We start from the raw sequence: 27,264 nt of genomic DNA, 5'->3' as shown, positions 1-27,264 counted from the left end.
TGACATTTTAAGTGGCCTGTCGATAACAGGGGCTGGCACAAAGTAACCTATAGCTAACAGGAGCTGATCTAAAGCCCCTCTCGTGTATTATTTTTATGTCATGGAAAAAGCTCTGGAAACTGTTGAAGCTGTCTTTAGCCAGTCCCAAAAAGCTCATGCAACAAACCAATATATAATTTTCTGTGCCTTTATTTGCTGCTCCTTATGAGAACAATTATTTCGAGATACCAGTTAATATACATAATAATAACAATCATAAAGCAATATTAATGTTGTGTTTTTCCAATGTTAAGTATATCCCTTGCAAGTAGTTACTCAATCGAGCAAGTCCAGATACAAACATTTAATTACCCTGACAAAACCTACCTTTTAATAGCTTGCCTACAAATTCACGAAGGGGGCTATTATTTCTGAACTTAAAAGAATGAGTACAAATATGCAAAAATGTAAAAAGCAGTCTAGCCTACTCACTGGATGTTTTCTTTCTGTATCTTTGGATCACTACAGCAACAATCAGAATAAAAACGAATGCAAGCCTGAGGACAATAGTCAGGATGATGTAGTAGAGAGGCAAACCCTCGCTGGCACTGGAATCTAAAGAAAAAAAGTACTAATTAAACAGTAATATTAACTGGAAAATAGCAATGCATGATTATTTTCTAGTGAGCTGTAATAAGTGTCCATATATGTCAAAATCATGAGCCTGCACAAAACAGTTATGAACAGCAGATCTTTTTCAGTCATTCTATTAACAGGTACAATTTCTTCAATCTAGTTCATAAAATGATTACAGAGCACCGTAAATACTCCAGTATCCATATTTGTCAACGTGCATACCTGTCTTAATCATGGCAAAAGCATGCCAATGGCTAGGACCAGGACGTTGTAGTCCCAACAAGCACTTTGGTGCTCCCTGATTGAACCGGTCAATATGATCAAGTTCAATATTGAATACAGAGACATTCTAATAAGGTGATTCAGGAAACATACAAAAGGTGACAGGAGGAATGCTTGCAAAAGCAAAAGAACGATGGGTTGGCATGCTACGCCGAGCTATTGCCAGTTACTAGACTTATTGCAAGCAGCCTCCTATCACCTTATGTGTGGTTTATGTACTGCCCTAAGTGGCACAGGCTTGCCCAGACATGGGTCCTGTGCTCATTGTGTCACTGGAACCAAGCTATACCCGGCTGATGAGCCCATAACTAGGGCAAAACTGGTTTCAGGATGCTTGTGTTCCGGTTCAGGGAGCACCTGGATTGGAAGTTAGGGCTGGAATGTTCCCATGCGGAGCTGGATCAAGACTAATTTGCATATGGCATTGTCCAAATTGAGGTGCCATGGTGAGCAAAAGAGCAATGGGTTTTCACTGCTACCCAGAGTTATTACCAGTGGTTGGACTTATTGCAAGCCGCCTCCCATCACCTTCTGTGTGATTGAACCAATAAAGCCTGAATGTGGACACCATTCCGTCTCTTCCCACATCTGTAGGGCGGTGCATGTGCCACACCATTGCGAGTAAGAGGGAATCATGGAGATGGAGAACTGGCTTTCCATCATTGGGCACCCAAATGTCAATGGCATCCTTCACACACCTCGTAATTTTCCATGATACCTTCTCTAGCTCTGGGGCAGTATTTTGCACTTCTCTTGCTCATTGATTGTATGTGCAGTATTCAGTAGCATATTGGAAATAGCCTCTCCCTCTGCATCGTAAATGTTCATCCAAGTTAGAAGGTGTTTGACTCAAAAGCTCAATATTGGGCAATTTCAACTGCATAGTGGTTGCCCCTGGTGACAACATCGCTGCCACTGTTTTGTGCAGCACACTTCATTTCCCTTGGTAGTTGTAAAAGCATCCAACAGATTTGAGACATACAATCCATCCCTAATGAGAGAACCAGCAGAGCTCATGAAACCTCACTGTGACCACAACTTCCCGATGTCACGCACAAATCTGAACCCATATTGGCTGTCAATGTAAATGGTGACTTGTTCATTTTCTGAAGTGCAGCGGGCTCTGGTAAGGGCAACCATTTCAAGCACTTGTGAGGATGTTACATGGCACAAGTAGGACTTCTCCATGACTTTGCTTAGGGTACACACAGCATAGGTAGCTCTTAGAATACCACGTTGGTCTTTAAAACAGGATCCATCAACAAAGAGAGTGTGGTCAGATTTGGGAAGAAGTACATCCGGTATGTCGCGTCTCAATTTTGTGCTAACACATTCATGGTCAAATTCACCTTCATCATCCCACTCCGGAGGGGAGTCAGCAACAGAGAAGCAAGGTTTAGTTAGTTACATATCCGGAAGTAAACATTTTCTGCTGCCAAAATGATTCTCTCATAGTGGGTTAAGCGGCTGTTTGACAAATGTGTTCAGGTACAGGTTATAAAAATCTCAATGAAGTGAAGGACCATTACAATTAGTGGATAATCCATCACTATCTCCTCGGGTTGCTGAAAGCCAAGGCTCACCCCTACAGCCGGTTGGAAACAATCAGGCAACACTGCTGCTACGGGATCAGGAGTAGCTGAGAAGTATCTAATGGGGCGCTTAGCCTCTCCATGGGCTTGTGTTAGTTTAGACAGTGCACACCCATCCCTTTCGTAACAAAAGAGTACAAATCCTTTTGTATAGTGTGGTATTCCATAAGCGGGAGCACTACAGAGGAAATTTTTAAGCTCCTGTAAGACTTCTATGCTTTTGTCATCCTTTGGTACAGGGTCATTGGCATCAGTGTGCATCAACCTCAGTGGAGGCTCTGCCACATAAGAAAAGTTTTGTAACCATTGTCGGCAGTAGCCAACCATGCACTACTCTCTGCGTTCATAAGACTCTCACCTCACTCCCTTTTCTATCTTTTGTGATGGCTTCTGTAGTCATTTTAGATGGGCGGGTCTGTGGAAAAACAATATTCTAGGAACTTTTGATTAATCCAATTTCCCTCCTTGTGAAATCCCAGACTTCCTCTACAACCGTCTCTCTCAAATCTATTGGTAGGTCCTCTTTTAGTAATAACCAGGTATAACCTGACAACAGGCTCCGGCGACTGTAACTTGAACTCGGCTTTGATTGCTTGAGTTTCAGTTACAACTCCGTCCTGTGTGCAGCAGATGTCACAGATGAGTTTACAAATGAGGTCTCTTCCTAACAAGTTCACATGAACAGCATCACAGATCACAGTCTGATGTTGTTCTTTGATATTCACTAATTATAGTGGAACTGGGGTAGTAATTTGATTGGCATGCTGTTGGTTGGCAATACCTACAACATAAACTTATTTTCCCAAGAAGGATAGGTTAATGACATCAACGGTTCTAACCACTGAACAAGTGGCTCCTGTGTCTTTTTGGAAAGATACAGGATGCCCATTAATCTCTCTGTCCACATGCATTCCACTCTTGTCCATTTCCAGGCTTGCGCAAGTATGCACTCCTCCTCCCCCCTCAGGCCCCCTCAGGCCCCATCATTGGTCTTGATTGTAATCTGTTGAAGTCTCAAACATCATGGGGACCGGGCTATTTTGAGACATCATCAGGGTTTAGAGTACCCTATGGCACAGTTGGGAATGGGGAAACCCCCTGCATCTGCATTTTGTAGAAGGAATAAACCCCATGCCAGACCTTGGGACCTTTGAGGCTGCCATAGAGGGGTCTAGGTATTGGGCGAGGCTCGGTCATTATTCGGTCTGGGTTTGGAAGAAAATACTCCCTAGTCATAGTTCAACATGTTTCTGCCCAGGAGTGACCGTACACAGGATTCAAGGGCATTCGTCAGGACAAAAATGGTACAGTCACTCTGCAATAACACTTCTAAAACCTGATCCCAGACACACAATAGTAAGCCAGGTGATACAGAAGGTGGCCCAAAATGCCTTAGTCATGGGTCCACCGTTGTACCATAACGTAAGTGTTCTGCTCACTCTCGAGCCTCAAGGCATGCCATTCACTGACCTGCAGATGACATACAGCTTTGCGGTCTAGGCGGCATCTTGAGGCTTGAGAGTGACCTGAACCTTTACATTAAGGTACAACTTTGAAGTGATTGTACCATTTTGTACCTGACAAATGCCCCTGAACCCAATGTAAGGTCAATCCTGGGCTGAAACATGTTGACCTTGCATAGGGAGTATTTTTTCCAAACTCTTGTCACTTCTTGCTTTTTTAATCCTAAAATTGATATTCAGACCATCAGGAGATAGTTCTATACTCACCATCCTTTTTGTATACATGTGATAGCACTCTGCCCCTCACTCAAACATACCACTCATCTAACTAAAAACACCTCAGCTCCTCTCCATTGAAGAGTCGTAGCCCACACCAGGCACAATTTAATGCAGGTGTGAGGAGGGAACCCAATGATTAAGCATGACACCTTCGGGAGAGTGAGGTTCTTGCACTAAAGAGAGCATTCTTCAACGGACAACTGCAAATTGCCCTTTTTCCCGTTTGTGTACCAGACATACTTTGTGGCTGCTACTTTCCCTAGCTGGGGTACCTTCAGAAGAAAACATTTCCTCCTTATTTACGGTTTTCACTTTCTTTTACAAGTGAGTTCCCATTCTGGACAGCTCTCAGTCGCTCTCCATTCCAATCACTCACGTTCTTTGTGCTAATGGATTCATAAGCTGTCCATCAAGACCAGTGTGTCTGTGCCAACAGTCACCCTATCACAGCATGGCTACAGCATCCGCTAGTCAATCCCTGCATGGTACCTTGATGATGCAACGAACGCCTGATTACTGTCAGACTTTTTCTGAACCACATTTCATGAAATTTTCACTATTTGATTGCTCTGACCAGGCAGCTATCTCTACAATAGGAAGAATACTACCTACTTTCATCCAAAAGTGTGGCTCTCAACCTGTGAATCTCACTGTACCTAGTGCGTTAACTCCTGTGCACCACGGAGTGAACCATCACCAAGTTAAATTAGTACAACCATTCACAAAGGATTACGTCCCTGTATTGGTGTAAATGATAGCGCCTCCCAGCACACCTCACCTTAGCAGGCAAGTTCAATAGTTTAAAACTCTAACTTGAGGTACCTCTCTTTAACTCTTTACCATACGTATACCATCTCACACATGTAACTCAAAAATGAAAGAGTATTACAAGGAATACAATAACTATTGCTCCCAAGGATCCCAAGATCAAAGTCACACAATTATTACTCTCAAATTCATCCACTGCGATTCACCACAATCGATTACTACTACTCACGACATGCACTGATCCACAACTTCATCATTTTTCACATGCAAGCAATCTCTGGTGGCATTTCGCATCGCTCTTCTTCAGGCACCTCATCTCCGGGAACCAGGATCGGGTTGGGGATGAGTCAATTTAAATCTCAGGGAGATCCATCTGGACCATGAAGGTCAAATGGTCGGTGCCATAGACAATTGCTTTGTCAATTACTGGTTGGCTCCAATTGGAACCATCACCCCTGCTACCAGATCTGTCGGCATGCAATCCTGTCTTAAATGATCATGCCAAAAGCACCCCAAGTGCTAGGACTGGGAGTGCTTTGGTCCCGATACTGGCTTTGGTGCTACCCGATTGGACATGCAATAATGCATTTGTAATCAAATTCAATAATCAATGCTGGGCCATTCTAATAAGAATGACAGACGCCGGTTCTAGTCTGAAGTGTTATATGAAGTATTAACAGGTAAGGTACTTGAAAAATGCCATCAGTAAGTTTAGCAGCCAATTGTACAGTTCATACGTACCAAGAACTCAGTAAAGTATTAAATCTGGCATAGATTCATCTTCTAAGGGTAGGGAATAGGGATTCTGGTTTACAGACAAATGCACATCTTTTTGTAGGACTTTGACAAAGACATTCTATTCTCAGGATTTGTCCCAATAAGGAACAAGCAAGGGTAAAAATTTTGTTGCAGGGATTCTGCACATATACAGAACTATGCACAGGAAAACAGGACCTCAGTGAATAGGGGTGTACCAACCTACCACATTAGTAACCAAAATCCCAAACCGACTAGCTATAGTGTCTCATTCGTTCTCCGTCTACAGCAAAGCTACCAATGATTAGACAACCCAGAACACGTCACTCTATCTTGGGAATCGCGGGAGCTAGACACTCTTTCACTTACTCACTCGTAATTGTCCACAATGCGAGTAATCTGAGACGTGGTATAGTTTAAAATGTTTATTTTAACTAACGCGCTCCATGGTGCAGTACACGAGCCAATACTAGCAGCAATATGCATAAACACAATATAGTCAGCATTGTTACAATACCATAGAATTCAAACGGGGATATCATTTTCTAAAAATCAGTGGAAAAGGACTGAACAACCTAACCACCCTCCCTGTGGTAAGAGATAGTTTTTTATAAAAAATAAGACCTCTGGTCTTTGTCAGCAGAACCCCATACCTCAAGGCATTGATGCAATGTTCACATCTCAGGACAAGCACAGCTCTTCTTTTCATAAAGGTGTGTCTCCAAGTGCCTCAATACTTGTTGTGCTTGCAATATTAAAGCCCACGATTTCCAATAGTGCAGCTGTGTGTAGCATGTTATGTCTAGGTGCGAGGAACTGACCAGAACGGAATAACAAGGGGCATTGTTTTTTTTAACCTTGAACAGCGTGTGCAGGCTAAACCTCAGAGCACAACTGAGAACGTGCAAGGTAGACAGTTCTCATGTGAAAGTGGCACAATCAGGGTCTTGTGAAATATATGTATTCAGTGTCGTGCGCAAAAGCAGCCTCATGGCAGGGAAGCTCATGCTAACTTAGCAAATGTCGACAATGGACCTATAAGCCGTACTACAATTTTACTACAGATCCAGAATAGATATGGGAATTCTTTCATAGTAGTGGTACATGGGATTTAGTTGTTCTCACAGCTTTATTCAAATATGCTTGTTGAAACATTGCATACCAATAACTTGGGACATCTTGAACATCCCTGGTTAAACACAGTGCTGGGAAAAGTCTCTGGGAATGTTCTTTAATGTTAAATTAAACTAACACTTCTTTATTTAGAGCAAGCAACAGTAATACTAGTCATCATGTGACATACTACAACAGTGATTCAAGACAGAGGACAGTGTAAACGTAGATTTATGTTAGTATAAGCCTTGTTTCTAATGGTGTTAAGGGAGAAAAAGAAAAACAGCTCTCACATAAGTAGAGCATAATGGGCGTCAGTGATGCTTCTGGCTTCTGTACTAATTAGCTGTACTGCTTGACACCTCTACTCTGGTAGACTAGTGGCTGGTCTTATTTTACTTCTTTGTATTCTTTAAACTCAAATGCAGTAGCTGCCGCCACCAATAAAAACTGGTGAGCCATCGCAGAGGGAATATTAATTAATATAACGACTGATGCTGCTGGCCGTCTCTGTGCTCCTCTGCTCCTGGCAGTCCATTGACCACACAGCACAGGCTCAAAGATTCTCCACCCAATCCGGACGCTGCTCTCATGCTATTATCAAGCATAAGAGAAGCTTCGGGATTGGCCTGAGTGGTCTGATTTGACTCTTGCTCAGGCACAGAGAGCCTGTGCCTTTTCTCCTCTCGGCTGTGCAACACAGCTGGTTTGGAGAAATAGAATTGCACACAGTAGCGGTCGGCAGTAGGTGTTTCTGTAGGGCGGTGACGTGGGCAGGGGGAGGGGCAGGGTGGGGGGTAATAATGTATGGATTACGGAGTTTTACAGGTAAGTAAACATTTAAATAAATAAAACGAATTTCGTTGCGCGCACTGCATCACCACATGTGATGCAGTGCACGCAATGAAATTAGTCTGGAAGACTTGGTGTATTCAATACAGGACTTTGCTCCCGCCTGCTATCTTCCCATTGGCTCAAAGCGGTATCGCTTTGTTTTGTTGCCTCATTGGTTCATGGTTCGATACCTCACTTCCGTTTCTGCAGAACAGCACCACTCAGCTACAGTGTCTTTCCGACTCTATTTCTTATTGTGTTCTGGGGATAACTGTTTTCATAATTGCTGTACTGCTGCACACCTCTTTATTCTTTAACCCCTTAACCGCGGGGGTAATTCCCCTCCTGTGCGGGGAGGAGGAGGGGCCGCGCGCGACGCGGCAGTGCTCAAGACAAGCCCAGCTCGCCATGACTCCGTCCACTCCTATAGAACGTCCGCACAGGTGTGGAATTCACCACGCGGGGGAGTGGTTCGGCCGTTATGAGGAGCCCAGCTCGTCAAGAGCACAACTCCGCTGTGCCTCAGGACGAGCTGGGCTCGTCATCAGCAGGCACGGGGTTAAATATGGCGGCTGCTACTTGCTTCTGTTTTACACGGCTCGTATATTGATGGCTCCATATAGTTCTTCTTTGTGTGGGTAAGTAGTATATGCAGTGCTTTAAATGGGCTGGTACTTACCGGTACTGAGTATCGGTACTTCTTAGATTTATCACTCTGAGTACTGGCACTTCTCTACTGCCGAGTAGAGTACTGGTACTCATGAAAATGTAGGCTCATTGGTTGTGAGTGCTGTTGAGCAGGAGTGGAACGTGTCTCTGGCAGCCAAGGCCCTGCTTGTGTAGCCCCGATTTGAGCCCCAGCTGAGCTATTCAGCAGGGCATATTTGAATAATGTCCGGGTGCTCACCATCACGCTGTGTTTGACAGAGCAGGGGGGTCCGTTCAGGCCCTGTGCTGTCAATCACATTCACACTATTCTGTGCATTTGTGCAAACACAGGAATAATAGCAGTCCTGTGGCAGTGGCAATCAGGCTATGGCTAGCCTGGCCATGGTGGCAATTAAAAAAGCCATGGTATGTGAAGAGTATAACATGGCTTTTATAATACCTTTCTTTTATGTGTCTGCTTATGTTTATGTGTTTGCCTGCATTTGTATGCCTGCTTTTTGTAAGAAAAAAGTGAGAGAGAGAGAAACAAAGCACTCTCAGGATGTATTTTAAAGAAAATGGGTAGCACTTTGTGTGTACATGTCTGCTCAGCGACAAAGATTCATAAATAACGTAGTAGGGAGGGTTGGTTGGTGGGTGAGTGAGTGAGTGGATGGATGAGTGAGCAAGAGTGGATGTATAGATGGATGGATGGATGGCTGGCTGGCTGGATGAGTGAACGCATGGATGGATGGGTAAAAGAGGGTGATCATTGGATAAAAGAGCAGATGATGGGTGGATAAGTGAAAGGTTGGATGGATGCATGAATGAAGGGAGGAGGATGGATGAAAGGGTGGATGATAGATGAGTGAAAGGAGGGATCGAGTGAAAGGTTTGATGAAATAAAGGAGTGTAAGGGTTGATGGATAGATGAGCGAAAGGATTGATGGATGAGCGAAAGGGTGGATAAAGAGATGGATGAGTAAATGGATAAATGGATAGGTTTGGAGATGGATGGATAGGTTTGGATATGAAGGGTGGACAGACGGAATGGTGAAAAACGGAATGATGGATGAAAGATTGAATGGACGACAATGTAAAGGTTAAATGGGGGACATCAGCATGTAAATGGTAGGATGATAGGATGAATGGATAGATCGATGGTAGTGACAAGAGATATCTTCTGGGGAGGGTCATGATGATTTGCTTCATGCCATAAGCGCTTTGGTTCGAAGTGGGGGTATTTTCAGTTTTTTCCTACGCGCGTGCTCAAACATATATAGTATTGTGTCAAAAAACAGCAATTGACAGTATGGCATTAAGAAGGTGCAACTATGGCAAAAAAAGAAATGTTAACATATCGCATTTCTCTTTCATTTTGTGTAATGAGTTAACCTGCTTTGTTTATATAAACACATTGCTCATGTGTTTTGGTATGTGCTGCAACTAATATAGAAGTCGTTAAGTATCATCATGTCTTGTCCTTAGTCCCGCTCCCTCACTACACCTCTAGTTCATTTTAATGAAAGTCTGCGCTTATTTTTTCCCATTTAAAGCACCGAGTATATGTGTCGCCCTTCTTTTGTGTTCTGCTGTCCTGCCAAATTTCATTGTTTAAATATGACGACCACTACTACTTTTGTTTTACATGGATGTCAGCCCCATTGACCTGTTTCTTTTGCGCTTGTTTTATTTGCAGCTCACAGGTCACAGCATGACTTTTGTTTACAATTTGTTTGGTTTTATGGCGGCCGTGCGGGTATGCGGGAGTTGTGAAATAGGAATTTGCGGACGTCATTTTCCCCCCTTTCTCCCCAATACACCTTGAAACATTAATAAGTGTCTTTTCACAGCAGCCCTTTATGCATGTATGTTTTGTATGCATTCATAATTCCAACCCAGCCTACGAAAATTATATCGAAAGATAGAAACCCGGAAGCCTCCGACATTGATAGAGCGCTCAGCAGGTGAATCAAGTAAACACCCTCCGTGTGTGTGAAGAAAAGCAGACTGGTACTAAGGATTTTGCGGGATATTTGCTGTTACCACTTGCGGATGTATGACGTTACAACGCATACATTTACAATGCATGCCTTTACAACGCAGTTTTTACACCGCAGCATCCCTTACAATGCATACATTTACATCGCATGCCATTACAACAAAAACATTTGAACTACATTTACAACGCATTCCATTACATCACATTATACCTTTACAACGCAAACCATTACATTGCATGTAAGGTAAGTGTTGGATAGTGTAGGGGGTAAAAATTACTATTATAACTCCAGGGGGGGTGCAACAGTAGGGTAAGTGTTGGATAGTTTAGTGGTACTTTGCGTTGTAATGGTATGCGTTGTAATGATATGCGATGTGATGCCTGCATTGTAGTGTCATGCGTTGTAGTGTCATGCGTTGTAGTGACATGCAATGTAATGGTTGCGTTGTAGTGACATGCATTGTAAAGGATGTTGTGCTGTAATGACTGCGTTTTAAATGTAGTGTCATATGATGACTGCGTTGTGAAGGTTGTTTCCCGGAAAAAACGCTATGAAAATAATTTATGGCCCGAACATTGATCTGTGCTGTCCGAATGACTTTCCCAGCAGCCTCTGAAAAACGGTTGAGGCTTCGGAGCAAGATGTCATTCAGAAAAACCCCAGCGAGACAGCACCAAGGAGAGCTCTCCGCCCCTTTCCCTGCCTTGGCTTTCTGCTGCCAGTTTGTAATAGGTCTCGCATTTGTTAAAGCTATAGCTGTTGGCATTAAAAACCACAATGTTTTTTAGTTTTGATTTTTTATACCAGTGGCAATGCCGCTATGCAAATTTTTTAACTCATCTGCAAATAAAAAAACAAAAGTAAATAACATTGTAATTTTCAACGCCAACAGCTCTAACTTTAAAAAATGTGAGACTTATTTGCATTGCAAATGCTTGTTACACATGCTAACACTATCTGGGCAAAGGTTTCACCTCATTAGTAACAGCAACAAGCAACAGGATTGTAACCAGTCAGCCTTTGTGAAGGGCTTTCTACTGCGCAGCATCCTGTGTCAGCGAGTTTTTAGTAACTTTTGATTTATTTGAGATTGAATCAATTTTTGGGGGTTACAAACCTGCAGATTATGCAGCAGATGATACATTATTTGGCAAATGCGGCTAAACCATAATTATGTGGAAAATGCTGTGCCAGCAAAATCATATAATTCCAGTGGCCTTGGCTTTGGAGAACCTTATTATGTGAGGGTGTCATATCACAATTTTCACACAGAAGTGTGTGGTATATTGCTGTTGTGTTAATACTGTTCCTATGCTACCTGCTTCCTAGCTGCTCAGCCATTGAGGGGAATGTTGATGTGATGGACATGTTTGGAATGCTTGGGTGGCTGCTGTGAGTGTTGAAAGTTGAAGATGGGCTGAGCAACAGGGAGGCTGCTTCTGGTGGGGCTGCTCTACATGATCTTCACAACATGTAGATACAACATAATGAATCTACATGAGACTACATCTCGGGATCTGGGCTTCGTTATTACAAAGTGTTTGAAATGTAGCTTCTATTTCGTCCCACTGATTGGCTATCCCTTTCTTTCTAAGGCCTCCTTCTTCTTCAGCGTATAATGTGGTGCATGCAGTCATGGTGTCCTAGCCCAACTTACAGCTTCCCTGAACTGCAAGCAGATGGTATTAGTTCAGGGACAGGAAGCACCATAGAGTGCTTCAGAGGAGGCCCAGAGATGAGATTTACCAGGGACTCTCACATTCCACAAAGACCATGCATGACTTCTGTGCCAGCACTACCTGCCCCTGTGTATGGAGAGAGGTGTGAGAGCCATGGCACGAGCCATTCCTGTGCCAGGCCAGCCCTGGTACAAGGACTCCATTGTAGACTATTAATACTCAGAAGACAGCTCAGTAATAATAGGCAGATAAAGAAGCGATCATCTCGGGTAGGAGAGTTAACACTCACCAAAGATGGCGAATGAGAGGTGACAGGAGAGACAGAAGACATAGACATGTGGACAGGCCAGCAGCCATGCACACTTCTTTATATAAATGCCCAATATCAGGGTGCTGAGGGAGAGCAGGACCAGTGCAGCTGCTCGAAGGATCTGCTGGTGATGATAAACGCTATAGTATTTTAGGGCCAGCCGCAGAATAAACTGCAAGAGTGGTACTGTTGCGCCACAGCGATGTATATAATCTGCGGCTGTAGACACCTCCTCACCAGCAGACCCTGTCCAGGCCAGAAGATCCCTTGCTACTTTCCACCGATCCATCCTGAGTCACTCACCTCTTCCTTCGGTATGTGCTTTGCTGTCTCCATCATCTCCCTGTACTGCAGTTAGTGATTGATGTCTCTGACATGCTGCCTCTCGCATGCTACCTATGTCGAGAAGGGTCACACCGTACTTCTCATACACATTGAAGTTCATCACACTTCAAAGTCGTCACAGGAAGTGTTGTAATGTTTCCAAGCTTTTGGGAAGTTGCCTCAAGAAGAGCTTACTCTGTGTTGCTCTGTGTAAGGCCGTTAAAAATGTTGTGCGCGAAGGCAGGAACATCTATTTATGTAAAATTGGAAGCATTCCTGGTCAGGATAAATGTCGTGTTCAGGTCTTCGCTAGAAACGGCTTTAGCTGTTTGTTGGCAAGACCTATTGTTTCCAATATATTACTTATCCTAAGAGTAGGCTTTTTGTTTAGCCCCTTTCTCATGATTGACTGGCTTTGTTCTCAATCTGACTTCCTTGCTCCCGATTCAGTGGCTTTCCTTCCTATTCCTGTTTTTGTCCCACCCAGGAGCATTTTGGTCTCTGTGTTCTGATTGGATGAGGTATGCTTCCACTGCTTCCAGGTCTTGTTTTGACCAGCATGGGAGGGACTATTTTCTCTCCCTGTTCCCCGCTCCCCCCTCTCTACCCTTAGGTCTATCCCCCGCCAAGCTTCCTGTGATCCACAAACGCCCTTATTTTTTTTTTTTTTTACACTTTCTGCTGCCAGTTGGGCCCACAATTGGAGAATGGTCTGTAGTTTAGCACGAGGTTCAAGGACCTGCACATTTCTGGGTGGTCACAAAGAAGGGTTGTCTTGCTAAATGTGTCTTGTAGGCATGAAATTAATAAAGCAGTGGCAGTTAAGCACCTTTCATTGCAAAAATGATGATTGTGCATCATCGAACCCCATCACCAACCCCTACTCCGGAAATATAAGACCAGAAGAGACGTGCTGATATAAGCCTCTCCAGAACAACAAGCTGAAAGGCTAAAATGTGGGTGCTGGTGTGACTATCAATCACAAAGTTCTAATGCAATTTGGTGAGGAAGCAGGAATTACCAGAGCTAAATAAATACAGGAGTAAAATATTAATCATATGCTCTAGTGCCATAGAAAAACAATTCTTTCCCCTTTTAAATTCTCAGATAGCTGTCCTGGCTTACATTGTCGTATGAAACAATAAGGACAAAAGACTTCAGGCAAATAAATAGCCAGCAAAAAACTTTTAAATAATCAGGAATAAAGTAGAGAGAAAGAGCAAAATTAAGGAAAATCCTTGAAAACAGAGAGTGAGAACTGAAAGGTCTCAAGTGCCAAGTAACTGTGGCAAAAGGCATTGAATTATATTAAATGCATCTGATGACCGCCATGATGAGGAAGTAGTGGAACTCGCATTGTATTTGTAGGGGTGCACTATAATCACACGTGTAGAGTGCACCTGCATATAATCCTTTGTTGTATTAACATGACATGTTAGAATTGTGAAATATAATAATCTAAAACGTGAATTGTTTAGGCCATTGAAAGGTAACATGGACAATTAATGTAGAAAATGAATGTAATTAGCAGCATTAATTATTGAAAGTGTCTTATTTTCCATGCAAATTCGAAAAGCTCACATGATGTTTTCTTGTTGGCTGAATTTCGCAGGCCTGAAATACAGTTCCCTGAAAACATTTGCTTAGATTTAACAAGTCGAATTTTATGTGTGCTTTGGAATTTGTTCTTTCTCACATTTTGTGTTGCAGGTGAAGAAGCTTTTTTGTTAGCTAGAATAATGTCTTTCTTTTACTAGTCAGGAAAGAAGAGAAGAAGTTACAATTGTGTGTCTTGAGTCGACAAGGGAAGGTCGTTGTGCTTCACACAGGAGAAAGCCTTGGAACCAAGGAAAAAATGTAGCAAAGAAGGAACACAGCTGTCACATGGAAAAACACTTTTAGGATCATACCCAGAGCAGATTGTGTGACCCGCAAAGGATCTTGGGAAAGTTACTTACGAATAATGTGATGTTGGGAGAAGGGAAAGCACCCACTTCTTCTTTTGTCTTCGGAGGGAGAATATCTGAGTGCAAGCTCTATCTCTGTAGCTTTAAGCTGCATGACCCATTGATTGTGGAGAGTCTTCTTAGGAATACTCCAATGCTGACACCTTTTATTCTTTACCCTGTAGATGCCTAAATAGGGATGTCACTTTAGTGTTGGTGTAGGGATAGATTAATGCTTTTTACTCATCAACCCTTGATACAGGGACATTTAGACTCATGCTTTCAGATCCTCTGTATTGTGCTTCTTGAACTAATTGTATTACTTATGTTACATCATCTTCATTGGATATCCCACCTCCACAGTATAAATACGCTGCTGACAGCGTTAAGCTACCAGAACCCTTGAAATCTCCTGAGGCGGAAGCCGGGAGACCGCCGATCATTTTTTTAAAATTGTCACTTTTCTTCTGTTTGTGTCACAACGTAAAATTGCATTTTAAAAGCGCACTCACCCGGCAAGCACCCCAGCAGCGGGCTAGAGTCACGCTCAAACAGCGACCCCTTCGCTGCAACGAAGATAGCCAGGAAATCACTGTTCGCCGCCATTCACGGCGAGGAAGCGAGGCCACGCCCACCTGAGGCCACGCCCACCTCCACAGTATAAATACGCTGCTGACAGCGTTAAGCTACCAGAACCCTTGAAATCTCCTGAGGCGGAAGCCGGGAGACCGCCGATCATTTTTTTTAAATTGTCACTTTTCTTCTGTTTGTGTCACAACGTAAAATTGCATTTTAAAAGCGCACTCACCCGGCAAGCACCCCAGCAGCGGGCTAGAGTCAAGCTCAAACAGCGACCCCTTCGCTGCAACGAAGATAGCCAGGAAATCACTGTTCGCCGCCATTCACGGCGAGGAAGCGAGGCCACGCTCACCTGAGGCCACGCCCACCTCCACAGTATAAATACGCTGCTGACAGCGTTAAGCTACCAGAACCCTTGAAATCTCCTGAGGCGGAAGCCGGGAGACCGCCGATCATTTTTTTAAAATTGTCACTTTTCTTCTGTTTGTGTCACAACGTAAAATTGCATTTTAAAAGCGCACTCACCCGGCAAGCACCCCAGCAGCGGGCTAGAGTCACGCTCAAACAGCGACCCCTTCGCAGCAACGAAGATAGCCAGGAAATCACTGTTCGCCGCCATTCACGGCGAGGAAGCGAGGCCACGCCCACCTGAGGCCACGCCCACCCGCCCCCTTTTCTACCTATAAGGATGTGTAATCACCGGACGCGCAGCGGACGGGCGCAGCGGGCACGCCGTCAGCGCGCCGAAGGCGCGCCAAAGGCAAGCCCGTCTGGGCCCGTCCGGACCCAGACGGCCCTAGGCCCCGTTACTCTGCCGGGTGGCCCTCAGGATCGACTGATGTATACAGCGGATACCTTACGCGCCCTACGACCTAAGAACATCCTTGACTGCCACTACATGCTCACCGCAGGTAATGCATTCTCGATCTGTCCACGATGCAATCCGACTCCCCCCCTGAAGTCTACCATACTCGCTCTGAAGTTGGGACTTCTTAACTGCCGCTCCCTCCCCAAACATGCTACCGAAGTAAATCTTTTGATTCAGAATCAGGATTTTGACCTACTGTTCATAACGGAAACATGGCTATCAGACAACACCGATCCGGATGTTGTCGCGGCCCTCCCCACTGGGTATGTCTGTCAAGCTTTAAATAGACCCAGGGGGAGAGGAGGCGGGGTAGCCATAATTCACAGGGACCAATTTACCTGTAGGATGGCCAACGCTGGTATCGAGGATTGCGAGAGCGGCCAATTCTCCATCCAAATCTCCCCAGCTCTTACCCTAGCAGGGCTTTTGATCTACCGCCCCCCAGGGGCCCCAGGCAATTTTATCAATTCCGTATTCGAATCTGTATCACAACTAGCTTCCTCTACCTCCAACTTCCTTATACTAGGTGACTTGAACTTCCACTTCCTGGACCCCACGGACCGAGCAGCCTCGGACATTAGACACGATTTAACATCTTTAAAGATTCATCTAGTGAACAACGAGCCTACCCATGAGAAGGGCCACCTATTGGACCCTATCCTGACCAATATAGCAACGATGACCACCAACTTACCTGTGACCCTACCATGGACGGACCACTTTTTGGTCCCTTTTTCTTGGGAAATCCCCACACCTATTCACCCAACCCCTAAAACCCAGGTTACCGACCGACAATGGCGCAAACTGTCACCTGAGAAATGGGCTGCTTCCCTTGCAGAATCCATCCCCGATCTTTCCTCTGACTCCAATACGGCTGACAAACAATTTAGCGATTGGATCACTTCGTCCCTTGATACGTTGCTCCCGAAAACTACCACCTTTAAACAACCTAAAAGAATATCCCCCGCTTTATGGTATACCCCAGAGCTTAAAGCTCTGCGTCAAGAGTGCAAAAAAACCGAACGCTCTTGGAGACGTGACAAATCAGGAACCAATAAGAACATCTACTCTATTTCTCTTCTAACCTATAAAACCGCTATTCGCAAAACCAAAAGCGTGTTTTTCCAGGAGAGAATAGAGAAAGCGGGATGCTCCAGTAAGGAAGCATATGCCATCCTTAAAGAGCTCTCAAGGCCCCCAGAACAAGGGCTAGGACCCCCCTCCGACCCTAAAGCCGACCAGGAGAAATGCCAACAATTGGCTAATTTCTTCCATGATAAAATCCGACTCATTCTGGACTCAATTCCCCCCTCGAGCCCGGAGGAAGAAATCGCTTTCCCACTCATGACATCTTCCATCTGTCTGTCCGCGTGGGGCCAGGTTACGATAGACGAGGTGAGAAATACGTTCAACTCCATGAAGAGCGGCTCCCCTAGGGACCCTGCTCCTCTCCGGATCCTTAAGGAGGTAGCCCCCACTATCATCCCCTCCCTTACCCATCTGATTAATACCTCACTCCAACAAGGAGTTGTACCCTCGAGCTGGAAGAAGGCTGTGGTAAAAGCCCTACTGAAGAAACCTGCTCTCGATCCCGAGAACCTGGTGAACTACAGGCCCATTTCCCTACTCCCAGGAGTTAGCAAGATCGCGGAAAAATTAGTCAACAGGAAACTCTCGCAGTTTCTAGAGGCCAATAACAAATTAAAAAGTTCCCAGACGGGTTTCCGACCAGGGCAGGGCACGGACATCGCCCTCCTGGCAGCGGTAGAGGAGGCCAGAGCGCTATTGGATGGGGGAGGATCAGTGGCAGTGATCCTCCTCGACCTTAGCGCGGCGTTCGACACCGTTGACCACCAACTCCTCATCGAAAGATTGGCAAGAGTTGGAGTGGAAGGTACAGCCTTATCTTGGCTTTCATCTTTCCTGGCCCAACGGTCCTACCAGATTTGGGAGAAGAACGCCCGCTCCTCCGAAATGCCCCTCCAATGTGGTGTGCCTCAGGGCTCCTCCCTGAGCCCTACATTATTTAATATCTATATGTCCACATTGGAGGAGGTTATCACCCCATTCGGAGTGAGCGTCGTCAGCTACGCCGACGACACACAATTAGTGGTGTCTCTGTCCCATCCCAAACAACAGAAAGCTGATCTCTTCAACTGCCTTACGCAGGTCCATTGTTGGATGAATAGATCAGCCCTAAAGCTAAATGGGACAAAAACTGAGGTCCTTATACTTGGCCCCAAAGGAACCTCACTCCCCCTGGACAGTTGGCCAGCCTGTCTAGGTCCTCCCCCCGACCCAAAAACAGAGGTGAAAAGTCTGGGTGTATGGATCGATTCCGATCTCTCATTTACTTCCCAAGCAAAGAAGGTAGCAGGGACCTGCTTTGGTCTCTTAAAATCTTTGAGGAAAGTCCTGCCCCTTCGTCCCCCTAAATCCCAAAAATTATTAATCCAAGGTCTCATAATATCGAGACTGGATTACAGTAATGTGATTTATCTGGGCGCTCCCGAAGCGACCCTTAATAAACTGCAGAGAATTCAGAACACTGCTGCCCGGATTATCACAAACACCCCGGCCAGATCATCTGCTAAACCCGCTCTCAAACTCCTTCACTGGCTCCCCATAAGGGAGAGAGTCAAATTCAAGGCCTTGTGCCTTGTCCACAAAACTCTGCATAACCAAGGCCCCCCAGTCCTCAGTAATTTTGTCACCCCTTACATAACTACTAGATCCCTCCGTTCCAATGCAGAAAACCTTATCAATACCCCAAGATTCAGGAAAGCCCGATCAGGAGGAAGACGCTTCTCGGTACAAGCCGCCCGTCTTTGGAATTCACTCCCTCATGACTTACGTCTTGAACCACAATATCTGCGCTTCAGGAAGCTGTTAAAAACACTTTTTTTTCCCTAGCCTCCGCGCCCCCTCCTGTTTTGTTTTCTCACCCTCCCTCTCTTCTGCTCTTAGCTCCCGGTCCTCAGTTCTGCTGAATTAGGGTTCTTTTTAGCGCTGGGATACCTCCGGGTGACTATGCGCTTTATAAAAATAAATAATAATAATAATAATAATAATATGCAGATTTGGCCTCATGATAATTCAGATGTATTTCTATACCCTTGTCTTGAGGTGTCTTTATGTTCAGTTATTTTTGACCCTGTAATAAATCAACCAACCTTACATAGTTGTCTGTGGTTACTATGTGTCCACAAGGATTTTTGCTTTAGTTGATTGGCTTAATAACAAATTATCTCCTCTCTATGCTTCCATGCTGGGAAAAAGAACTATCACGTTGTGACTCTAGAACCAGCCTAGAACGTATGGACCAAGCCCTTTCAGTTGGTAGCAGTGTAGGATGGTTCGCACATGAAGCGAGGGGAGCATCCAGATTAGTCTAGAATAAGTGGAACCTAGAACCCCATAACCCCAAATAGAGCCCAATGATTGAGAGCGGACGGCGACGGAATCATGGTGGAGATCGATGGTTGCGGTGAGATCAGTGGCGAGCGGAGGAGTGAGAATTAATAGGGTGCATGTTGTGTTAGATTGCAGAAATCATTTGAATGTATGATGTCTTGCAGAATTGGTGTGAGAGTCAAGTGAATTTGGTTTCGGGCCAGACATGGTCCAAGGATTGAGTTTTGCGTTGCAGGTCCCGAAGTGGCAGTTCATTTTATTTATTTGAAAGATTTCTTATGTGCACAGCTACCCCTGGGGGGTTCCCGGTGCAGGATAGAGACAGAAATGGTGTCCCCATCAAACAGTTGGAATAACCATGTCTTCAGGTTCTGCAAGTAAGGAGTTACAGTTCCTAAGATTGACTGGGAGAACATTCCACAGCTTAGGACCTAGGTAATCAAAGGAGCGGCCTTTCATGCAGGTTTGACAGAACCTGGGTATGGAGAACAGCAAAAGGCTTGAAGATCTCAGAGGTCCAGTAGGCAAATAAGGAGTCACCAGTTCCTTAATGTATGAGGGCACCGGGCCATGTTTGTCCTTAAACATATAACACAATGCCTTCAACTCAATGCGTTTAGAGACCTTGAGCCAGTGCAGTTCCTGAAGCAGAGCCGAGTCTGACACACGCCTCTGTAAATGAAAAAGCAACCAGGCAGCCTCCTTTTGAATAGTGTTGAATCGAGGTCTTATGTGCTCCCAGGTACAGCACATTGCTGTATTCCAATCTGGATATGATGAATGCCTGAATGATAGTTCTCTGAGCTGCTAAGGGAATTAACAAAAGGATCTTTTTCAGCCATTTGAGGACTGAGAAGCAGGTGGGGGTGACCTTGGACACCTCTCGTTTCAATGAAAGTTTATCATTGATAATGAAACCCAGATTTCTAACCTTAGTGGACAGGGTGGGCAAAGGCCCCTAGGGAGTCCGGATAGTGTCTAGGGCCCCAGAGAGCAGTGTTGTTACCCACGACAAAGACCTCCGTTTTATCACCTTTGAGCCTAAGCACGTTTTTATTAAAAGATAATTAAATGTTCTTCAGGCCCAGGTGCCGCAGAGAAGGGTCATGGTGCTGGCTGCTGATAACGAGGTGATAAACTGAGTGTCATCGTCATATGAGAAAAGGCTGAGCCCACATTTCTCAATTAAATCTGCTAAGGGTCGGACATAGATTTTAAAAAGCAAGAGGCTCAGAATGGAGCCCTGTGGAACACCTGAGGTGTCTTGGATCTCACATTAGTCAAAGAGACCTGAAAGGTACGGTTCCTCAGAAAACAGACTAGTCACTTCAAGGCCGTGTCTTCGAAGCCAAAGGACTCAAGTCTGCAAGTCAGGATAGTATGAGACACCGTTTCACACACAGCGCTCAAATCAAGCAGACTGAGAACGGCCGTGCCTCACGAGTCTAGATGCTGTCTAAGATATTCTGTTACACCAAGAAGAGCAAACTCTGTGCTGTGTGCCACCCTGAAGCCAGACTGCAAAGGATGGAGAAACCGATAGGTCTTAATGAATGTGTAGTATTGACATGCTTTCCAAAATTTTAGAGAAGACTGAGGAAGGTAAAAGGGCGAACATTTGACCAACAAATGTAGCTTTTTTTAGAAGAGGGAGAACCAGAGCATGCTTCCAACTCTGGGGTACACTTCCATCCCTCAGAGAGGTATTAAGGAGCTCTAAAATCCCCAAATGAGGAGAGGATATAGCCATACGGCTAGAGCGGTCGACCGCAAAGCTGGAGAACCCGATTCGAGACTCGGCATGGACGCTCAACATCCTGTGATTCCGGGCGAAGCACTTAATGCCTCTGTGCCTAACAAAAATGAATGAGTCTATCTGTAACGAAACTGGTGCTCATGTAAAGCACTCTGATATCTTTGGGTCGAGTAGGCGCTATGTAAAACAAAAACACAAAAAACACAGTTAAGATAGAGTCATCTATTAGTCTGAGCTTAGCAGGAGGAGGGGGTAGAGCAGAGAACCAGACTTAATAAAATGCAATGCATTCATTAAAGATACAAGATCCATAAGGGACGATGCCCTGATTTTAGTGGTATTCTTGGACTCATTAGCAGGATGAGTGACTTCCTCTAGAATCATAGCAGAGGCTGCCACGTTTGAATTGGAATATGTATTCACAGATTCTGCCGCTAGTTGCAGGTGAAACTTGTCCACTTTTTCCAGAAAAAAACTAGCAAACTCGTCATGCTGGCTTTGTGAAAGAGAAGGCAGAGGCAGGATGTTACTCGCTTCTGATAATTCTTTTACCACCTTAAAAAGTGTCTTCAGGCAGTGTTGGTGATTTTTCCACCTATGACAGGGTGACTGGGACGTATGGGAATCATTTAGTGGACCTTGTGTACAGAGGTGGGCTGTAGTGATTTGGGCAACCAACGCAGGTTGAGGGTCACTGCATGTGAATGTTCTTGGATGATTTAATTCTATCAATGTTTTAGATGGCAGACAATTACGGAGTTAAAGACGATTGTGTGAGTGAATGCGTGCAGAGAAATTGTGAGGAGTGAAGGTGACATCAGAGTGTTGCGCTGTGATAGGTCGGTTGGTGTAACAGCGCTGGGATTGGTTGGTATTCATCGGGAAGTTGTGATTGAAAGAAATTGTTCGTCATAATATTTTGAACTATTGGTTGTAACTGAAATCATGCATGTTTTATGGTGTTACATGATCTGTTCAGGGTGAGAAAGGGGTTGTTACTCGAGTGGGTAAAGAGGCGGCACCGGAGGATACTCCAGCACATTACATGGCAACAAAGGTGGGCTCCATACTATAATTTGGTTTCAAAATTGGCATAAGATTGCCAAAAAAGAGGGTGAATTGTCCTTTCCATGCTTTGGTTCATTTCGGCTGGATGTCTTGCATCAGTTAGGAGGGGCAATGTTTGCATTGCGACCTTTGCCTAGACCAACACAATTCGAAGCGTTAGATGCATGGATGCGTGCAGCACATGCTAAACAGAGGGAGAAATACCAAAGGAGAATGAAGAAAACTGTGAGGTCATATCAGAAAGCATAATGTAATGCACAGCTTAAGAAATGGAGAGTGCATACCATAGAAGGAGAAAGGCTATACCTGTTACCTGTTACTGGTAGAAGAGGGAGGTCCCCGGGACAGGAGTAACAAGACCAATGGAAGCAACAGTAGTGACAATGAAGACAGCTTGTTGAATGGGTTGTTATCTGAGCAACCTCCACCTTATAGATTACAATCAGGGGAAGGGGGGCGAGACTCAAGAAGTGCAGAAAATGTGGGAAGTGCAGCAGCTCAAGTGGGTCCTGGTTCAGGAGCTGTGGTAAGGATGTCCACAGGAGTAGGGGGGGCAGGAGTGTCCACTTTGGGAGGTAAAGAACAGAACGGAGCTAACGCTGCTTCATGGTTACCAGAAGCTCTTACAATGCCAGTCACTATTGGTCCTGTTGTCCCCATATATGACCCAAGCTCAGTGGGAAGATTAGGCAGTGACAGTCCATATAGGTTGAAGGGAATGAATTGGTAAGATCAGGGAGTATGAATGGGAATTGTCCATATTTAGTGCCTATGGAATCTAGAACCCCTTTTGCAGCTACTGCAGATCCTTCCGGAGTAAGCGTTGGTTCCAGTACTGTATGGTCTATACCTATGGCAAACACAAGTTCAGATCCGCAGATGTGGGAAACCCCAGTGAAAGGACCAAGTGGTGCGACCGTAGAAGCCAGCACAAGTCAGGGAGCCTCTGAAAATCAACATGTCTTGGATGTTTCAGACTTGGAATTTTGGTTGAGAGATCCTAACAATAGTAAGGAGAGTCAGAGTAGTACCCAAAGTCAGGGTACAATCAAGGCTGCAGTGAAGGCGAAGCTATTAGATGTGGTGATGTTGAAGGTTGAGGTAGACCAAGATCATCAGTGGGAATTTACCTTTAGATAGGATAGAAAACTATGGGCCAGATGGCCTGCTGTTTGTAGCAAAGGACGTCAACCACAGGGTACCACAGGCACATGAGAAGTTGTCAGAATTAGCTCAGAGGTATGGAGTGGATTTGTCTAGAACGAAAACCTTGCAGGGAAATCATGGACTCACTTACAGCGACCAGAAGTTGGAGGAGAAGAGGGTGACTGGGTTGAAGACGCATATCCGAGAGCTGGTTATAGGGATAAGGGCTTGGAGTATGCTGGATAAGTGTGAGGAAAGATGATCAAAGAAGAAGAGTGTGAGAAAGGTGTCAGGGGAAACCCTACCTCCGGGGAGGGGGGAGAAACAGGGAGTCAAGGCATATCCATTACGGAAGGTGCCTTGTGGAGGGTATGTGCATGTCCCGTGGAGTAGAGGTGACAAGCTGCATTTACGAATGATTTTCCCAGTTTGAGGGAGAAGCCTGCTGATTGATAGAAGCAAGTTGATCGCTTTGTTAAGATCTCAAAAGGGTTGTGGATTGACTTAAACACCTTATTCGAGATTGTGGTTCTTAGTGATCTGTGGTCTGCTTGTACAATAGCTATTGAGTGGCCTGCTACTGAGACAGTGAGGGATTCAGTAACTCATGGTCTTTCACCTTTGGTTATGAAAAAGTACAATCAGGTGATTATGTGGTTGCTGTCCAAAATGGCCCCTCAAGACATCGACTGGCTTAAGATATATCGAACGACCCAGGAACCTAAAGAGTCAGTGCATGCCTATTACTAAAGGCATTGCAAGCCATTAAACAGTATAGTGGGTTGGGCACACTCGACCTTAAGGATATGGGACAATTCATAGCAATGTTTGTGACAGGACTGAGGCCGGAAGTTAGCCTCATGATCCAGCAACACTTAATCTGCTGTCAAAACAAGCCAGTGGATTAAACTCTATTTTATGCCAGGTACTTCTGTGATGAGGTAGATTCCAAGCATAGGAGGATAAAGGAGAGGTTGATGCTGGTTCAAATGCAAAATGCACAGAAGTGAGAGCAGGTACAGGCAACAGGATGAATGGTTCAAGGGAACGTGCCAGGAGGTGTCCAAGTTACATCATTGTAGAAAAAAGAGAGAGGAGACTCAACTGTTCTAGGGGACAGAGCACTAAGTATCAGTAAAAACAAAATATTCCCCTAGGGTCTTATTAACACTGCAAGTAACCAACGTTCACCCAACAGCAGTCATGCAGTCCCTCATGCACACAACCCGTGAGATATAATCCAACTTCTAACAAAAACCCCAAGGTGGTCCAACAAAATAAGCTAACTGAGATTAGGTTATAGCACATATAAAAACTGTTAGTTTGTTAAAAAAGATTTTTAAGCAGTATACAGCATTAAAAACTCAAAATCAGTCCTCCGGATACTGGAATAATGAAAAATACAATTTCATGATTATCTAATTAAAAACACTTACACATATACAATCAATAATGGCACAGTACAGTGAGAAAAACAAAATCATACAATTGACTATAAAAGGAGGAAACCCTATTCACACAAGGAAAATTCCATTGTCTGTGAAAGGTCCAAAACTAGCGTAAAGGGAAAGAAACCAGGTGAGAGCCTTGCTCTTATCCTTATCGTTGTTCCCTGATGGGTCCTTGTATACCAAACTGGAATCGCAGGACCGACTGGACAAGGAAGAGAAAGAGGTGTCTCTGTAGATCCTAAGACGGGGATAGATGTTGCAACACTGAAAAAGGCCACTGCTTGTCATTTTTGTCACAAGATCCGGCATTGGAAGTGCAAGTGTTGCCTAAATCCTGCAAATCAGGTGCAGGAAGGAGAACTCGTGCAGCTGGCAGATGTGTTAAAACAGTTATAGATGGTGACAATGGTGAGATCTCTTAACGCAGGAGGGAATCAGAACCAGTTAGTGCATGTGCCCAACCTTCGAGAATTTCCAGGAAAATAGAACCTATCATTTGATGCCCCTAATGGAACTGCTGGATGGATTTGATCATGGCCCGTCCTCATGAAAAGGAAGTCTGTACACTTGGTGCAGTCTTAGAGGTAGACCAGAGTGGACCCTACATAGAAGCAGACGTAGATGGCCAATCCATTACATTCTTGATTGATACTGGTGCTACCCATTCTACTTTGAGATCTGCAGTGGTAACCTGCCCCTCTCTAAAAAATCAATGCAAGTTGTGGGAGTCTCTAACAAAGGATTGACAAACCCTTTGACAGAAGAGGTATAGGTGAAAATCGGAACCTTTCAGGATCACCATCAGTTTGTGTTGTGTGATTCGAGTCCATTCTGTTTCCTAGTGCGTGACTTGCTGCGCAAATTGAATTGTGCCATCTATTGCACGCTGAAGGGAATTGAATTGCAGACTAACGAGGAAGACATTGCTTTCAAGTGGTCTAATCAGACAGCTATGTTTTCTTTGCTGACAGTTAAGGACATGCCACTGGATTTGAAAGACACCGTCTCTCCAGTGGTATAGGACTTCTCATGAGAGGAAATTGGACTGATTCGAGGAGTTGAGCCAGTGCGCATACAGATTAAGCCTAATGCCAAATTCCCGAGAACACCTCAGTACAACCTGACCCCAGAAACGTTGGAAGGGATTACACCTGTAATTGAGTCCATGATTGAGTAAGGCATTCTAAAGTAGATCATGGGAAGTCCGTGCAATTCGGCCATCATGAGAATACAGAAACAGAGCGGGAAATATCGCATTTCTCAGTTCCTTAGGAAGGTCAATATCAGTGATTCCATGTTGTCCTGTGGTACTGAATCCATCTGTGATCCTGTTTCAGATTCTTTGTGAGGCTGAATGGATCGCAGTGATTAACCTCTCAGGCATTTTTCTCCATTCCATTGCACCAGGAAAGCCAATTTTTATTTTAATTTTCATCTAGAGAATCGTGTCATAACTTGATCTCGTACCCCTCAAGGGTATACTGAAAGTCCATCCATATTCAACCAGGTACTGAAAAAGAACCTTGGGAGCTTGATTCTGCCCCGAAACTCAGTGCTAGTCCAGTATAGAAATGATCTCCTCCTTGCGTTTGAAACTCAGGAGGCTTGTACGGACGATACTAGCGCCTTACTGAATCATCTGGCTGACAATGGGCATATGGGGTCTCTGAGTAAGCTTCAGTACTGTCTGAACGAAGTACAGTATGTGGGTCATTGAATTGAACAAGACAATAGGAAGGTTTCACCAGAACGAGTAGAGGCCATCATGAAAAGGAATCAGTCTAGTACCCGGAAAGAGGTCAGGATGTTTTTGGGAATGGTTGGCTACTGCAGACAATGCATTCCTAATTTCTCCTGGATGGCAACACCTTTGCAGATGTTGACCCACAAGGATGTGTGTGATCCAGTACCTTGGGATAGCAATGGTTTGCTTGCTTTCCTGGTGTTGAGAGAGTACCTATGTCATGCTCCAGCTTTAGGAATGACAGATTACAACAAAGCATTCTCATTATTCAGTCATGAAGGAGAGGGTTGTGCTCTTTCTGTGCTCACCCAGACACATGGAAATCCTGTAGCTTCAGAGTTGCCTGGATGTCTCAAATCCATGGCTGCAACAGGTGTCAGTATTGAACGATGGGAGAGTAATGTGATGGGTCATCCACTTATTGTATATGTACAACATTCAGTTGAGCTCCTGATGACGAGGACCAAAACACAGCATTTGACAAATAACAGGTTGACAAGATATGAGCAGGTTTTGCTCACTGCTGAGAATGTGACCCTGAAGCGTTATTATGTGTTAAATCCTGCTACTTTGTTACCTGTTCCAAATTTTGATGGGGAACATTTTGAAGACCATGACTTCTGGAT

The 27,264-nt window shown here is 44.6% G+C and overlaps 1 protein-coding gene across 1 annotated transcript in view; it reads right to left on the bottom strand.

The window, feature by feature from the left end:
* Positions 1-463: 463 nt before the first annotated feature.
* Positions 464-27,264, bottom strand: part of LOC144752160 (V-set and immunoglobulin domain-containing protein 4-like) — a 345,686-nt gene continuing 318,885 nt past the window's right edge. The window contains exon 11 of the mRNA XM_078640087.1: positions 464-594. Coding sequence (XP_078496213.1) covers positions 464-594 — 131 coding nt within the window. The remainder of the gene's footprint in view (positions 595-27,264) is intronic.

This window comes from Lissotriton helveticus, chromosome 4_2 (genome assembly GCF_964261635.1).
Source record: "Lissotriton helveticus chromosome 4_2, aLisHel1.1, whole genome shotgun sequence".
Classification (NCBI taxonomy): domain Eukaryota; kingdom Metazoa; phylum Chordata; class Amphibia; order Caudata; family Salamandridae; genus Lissotriton; species Lissotriton helveticus.
The sequence above is the reverse complement of the archived record's forward strand: the minus strand, read 5'-3'. Positions and strand labels throughout refer to the sequence as shown.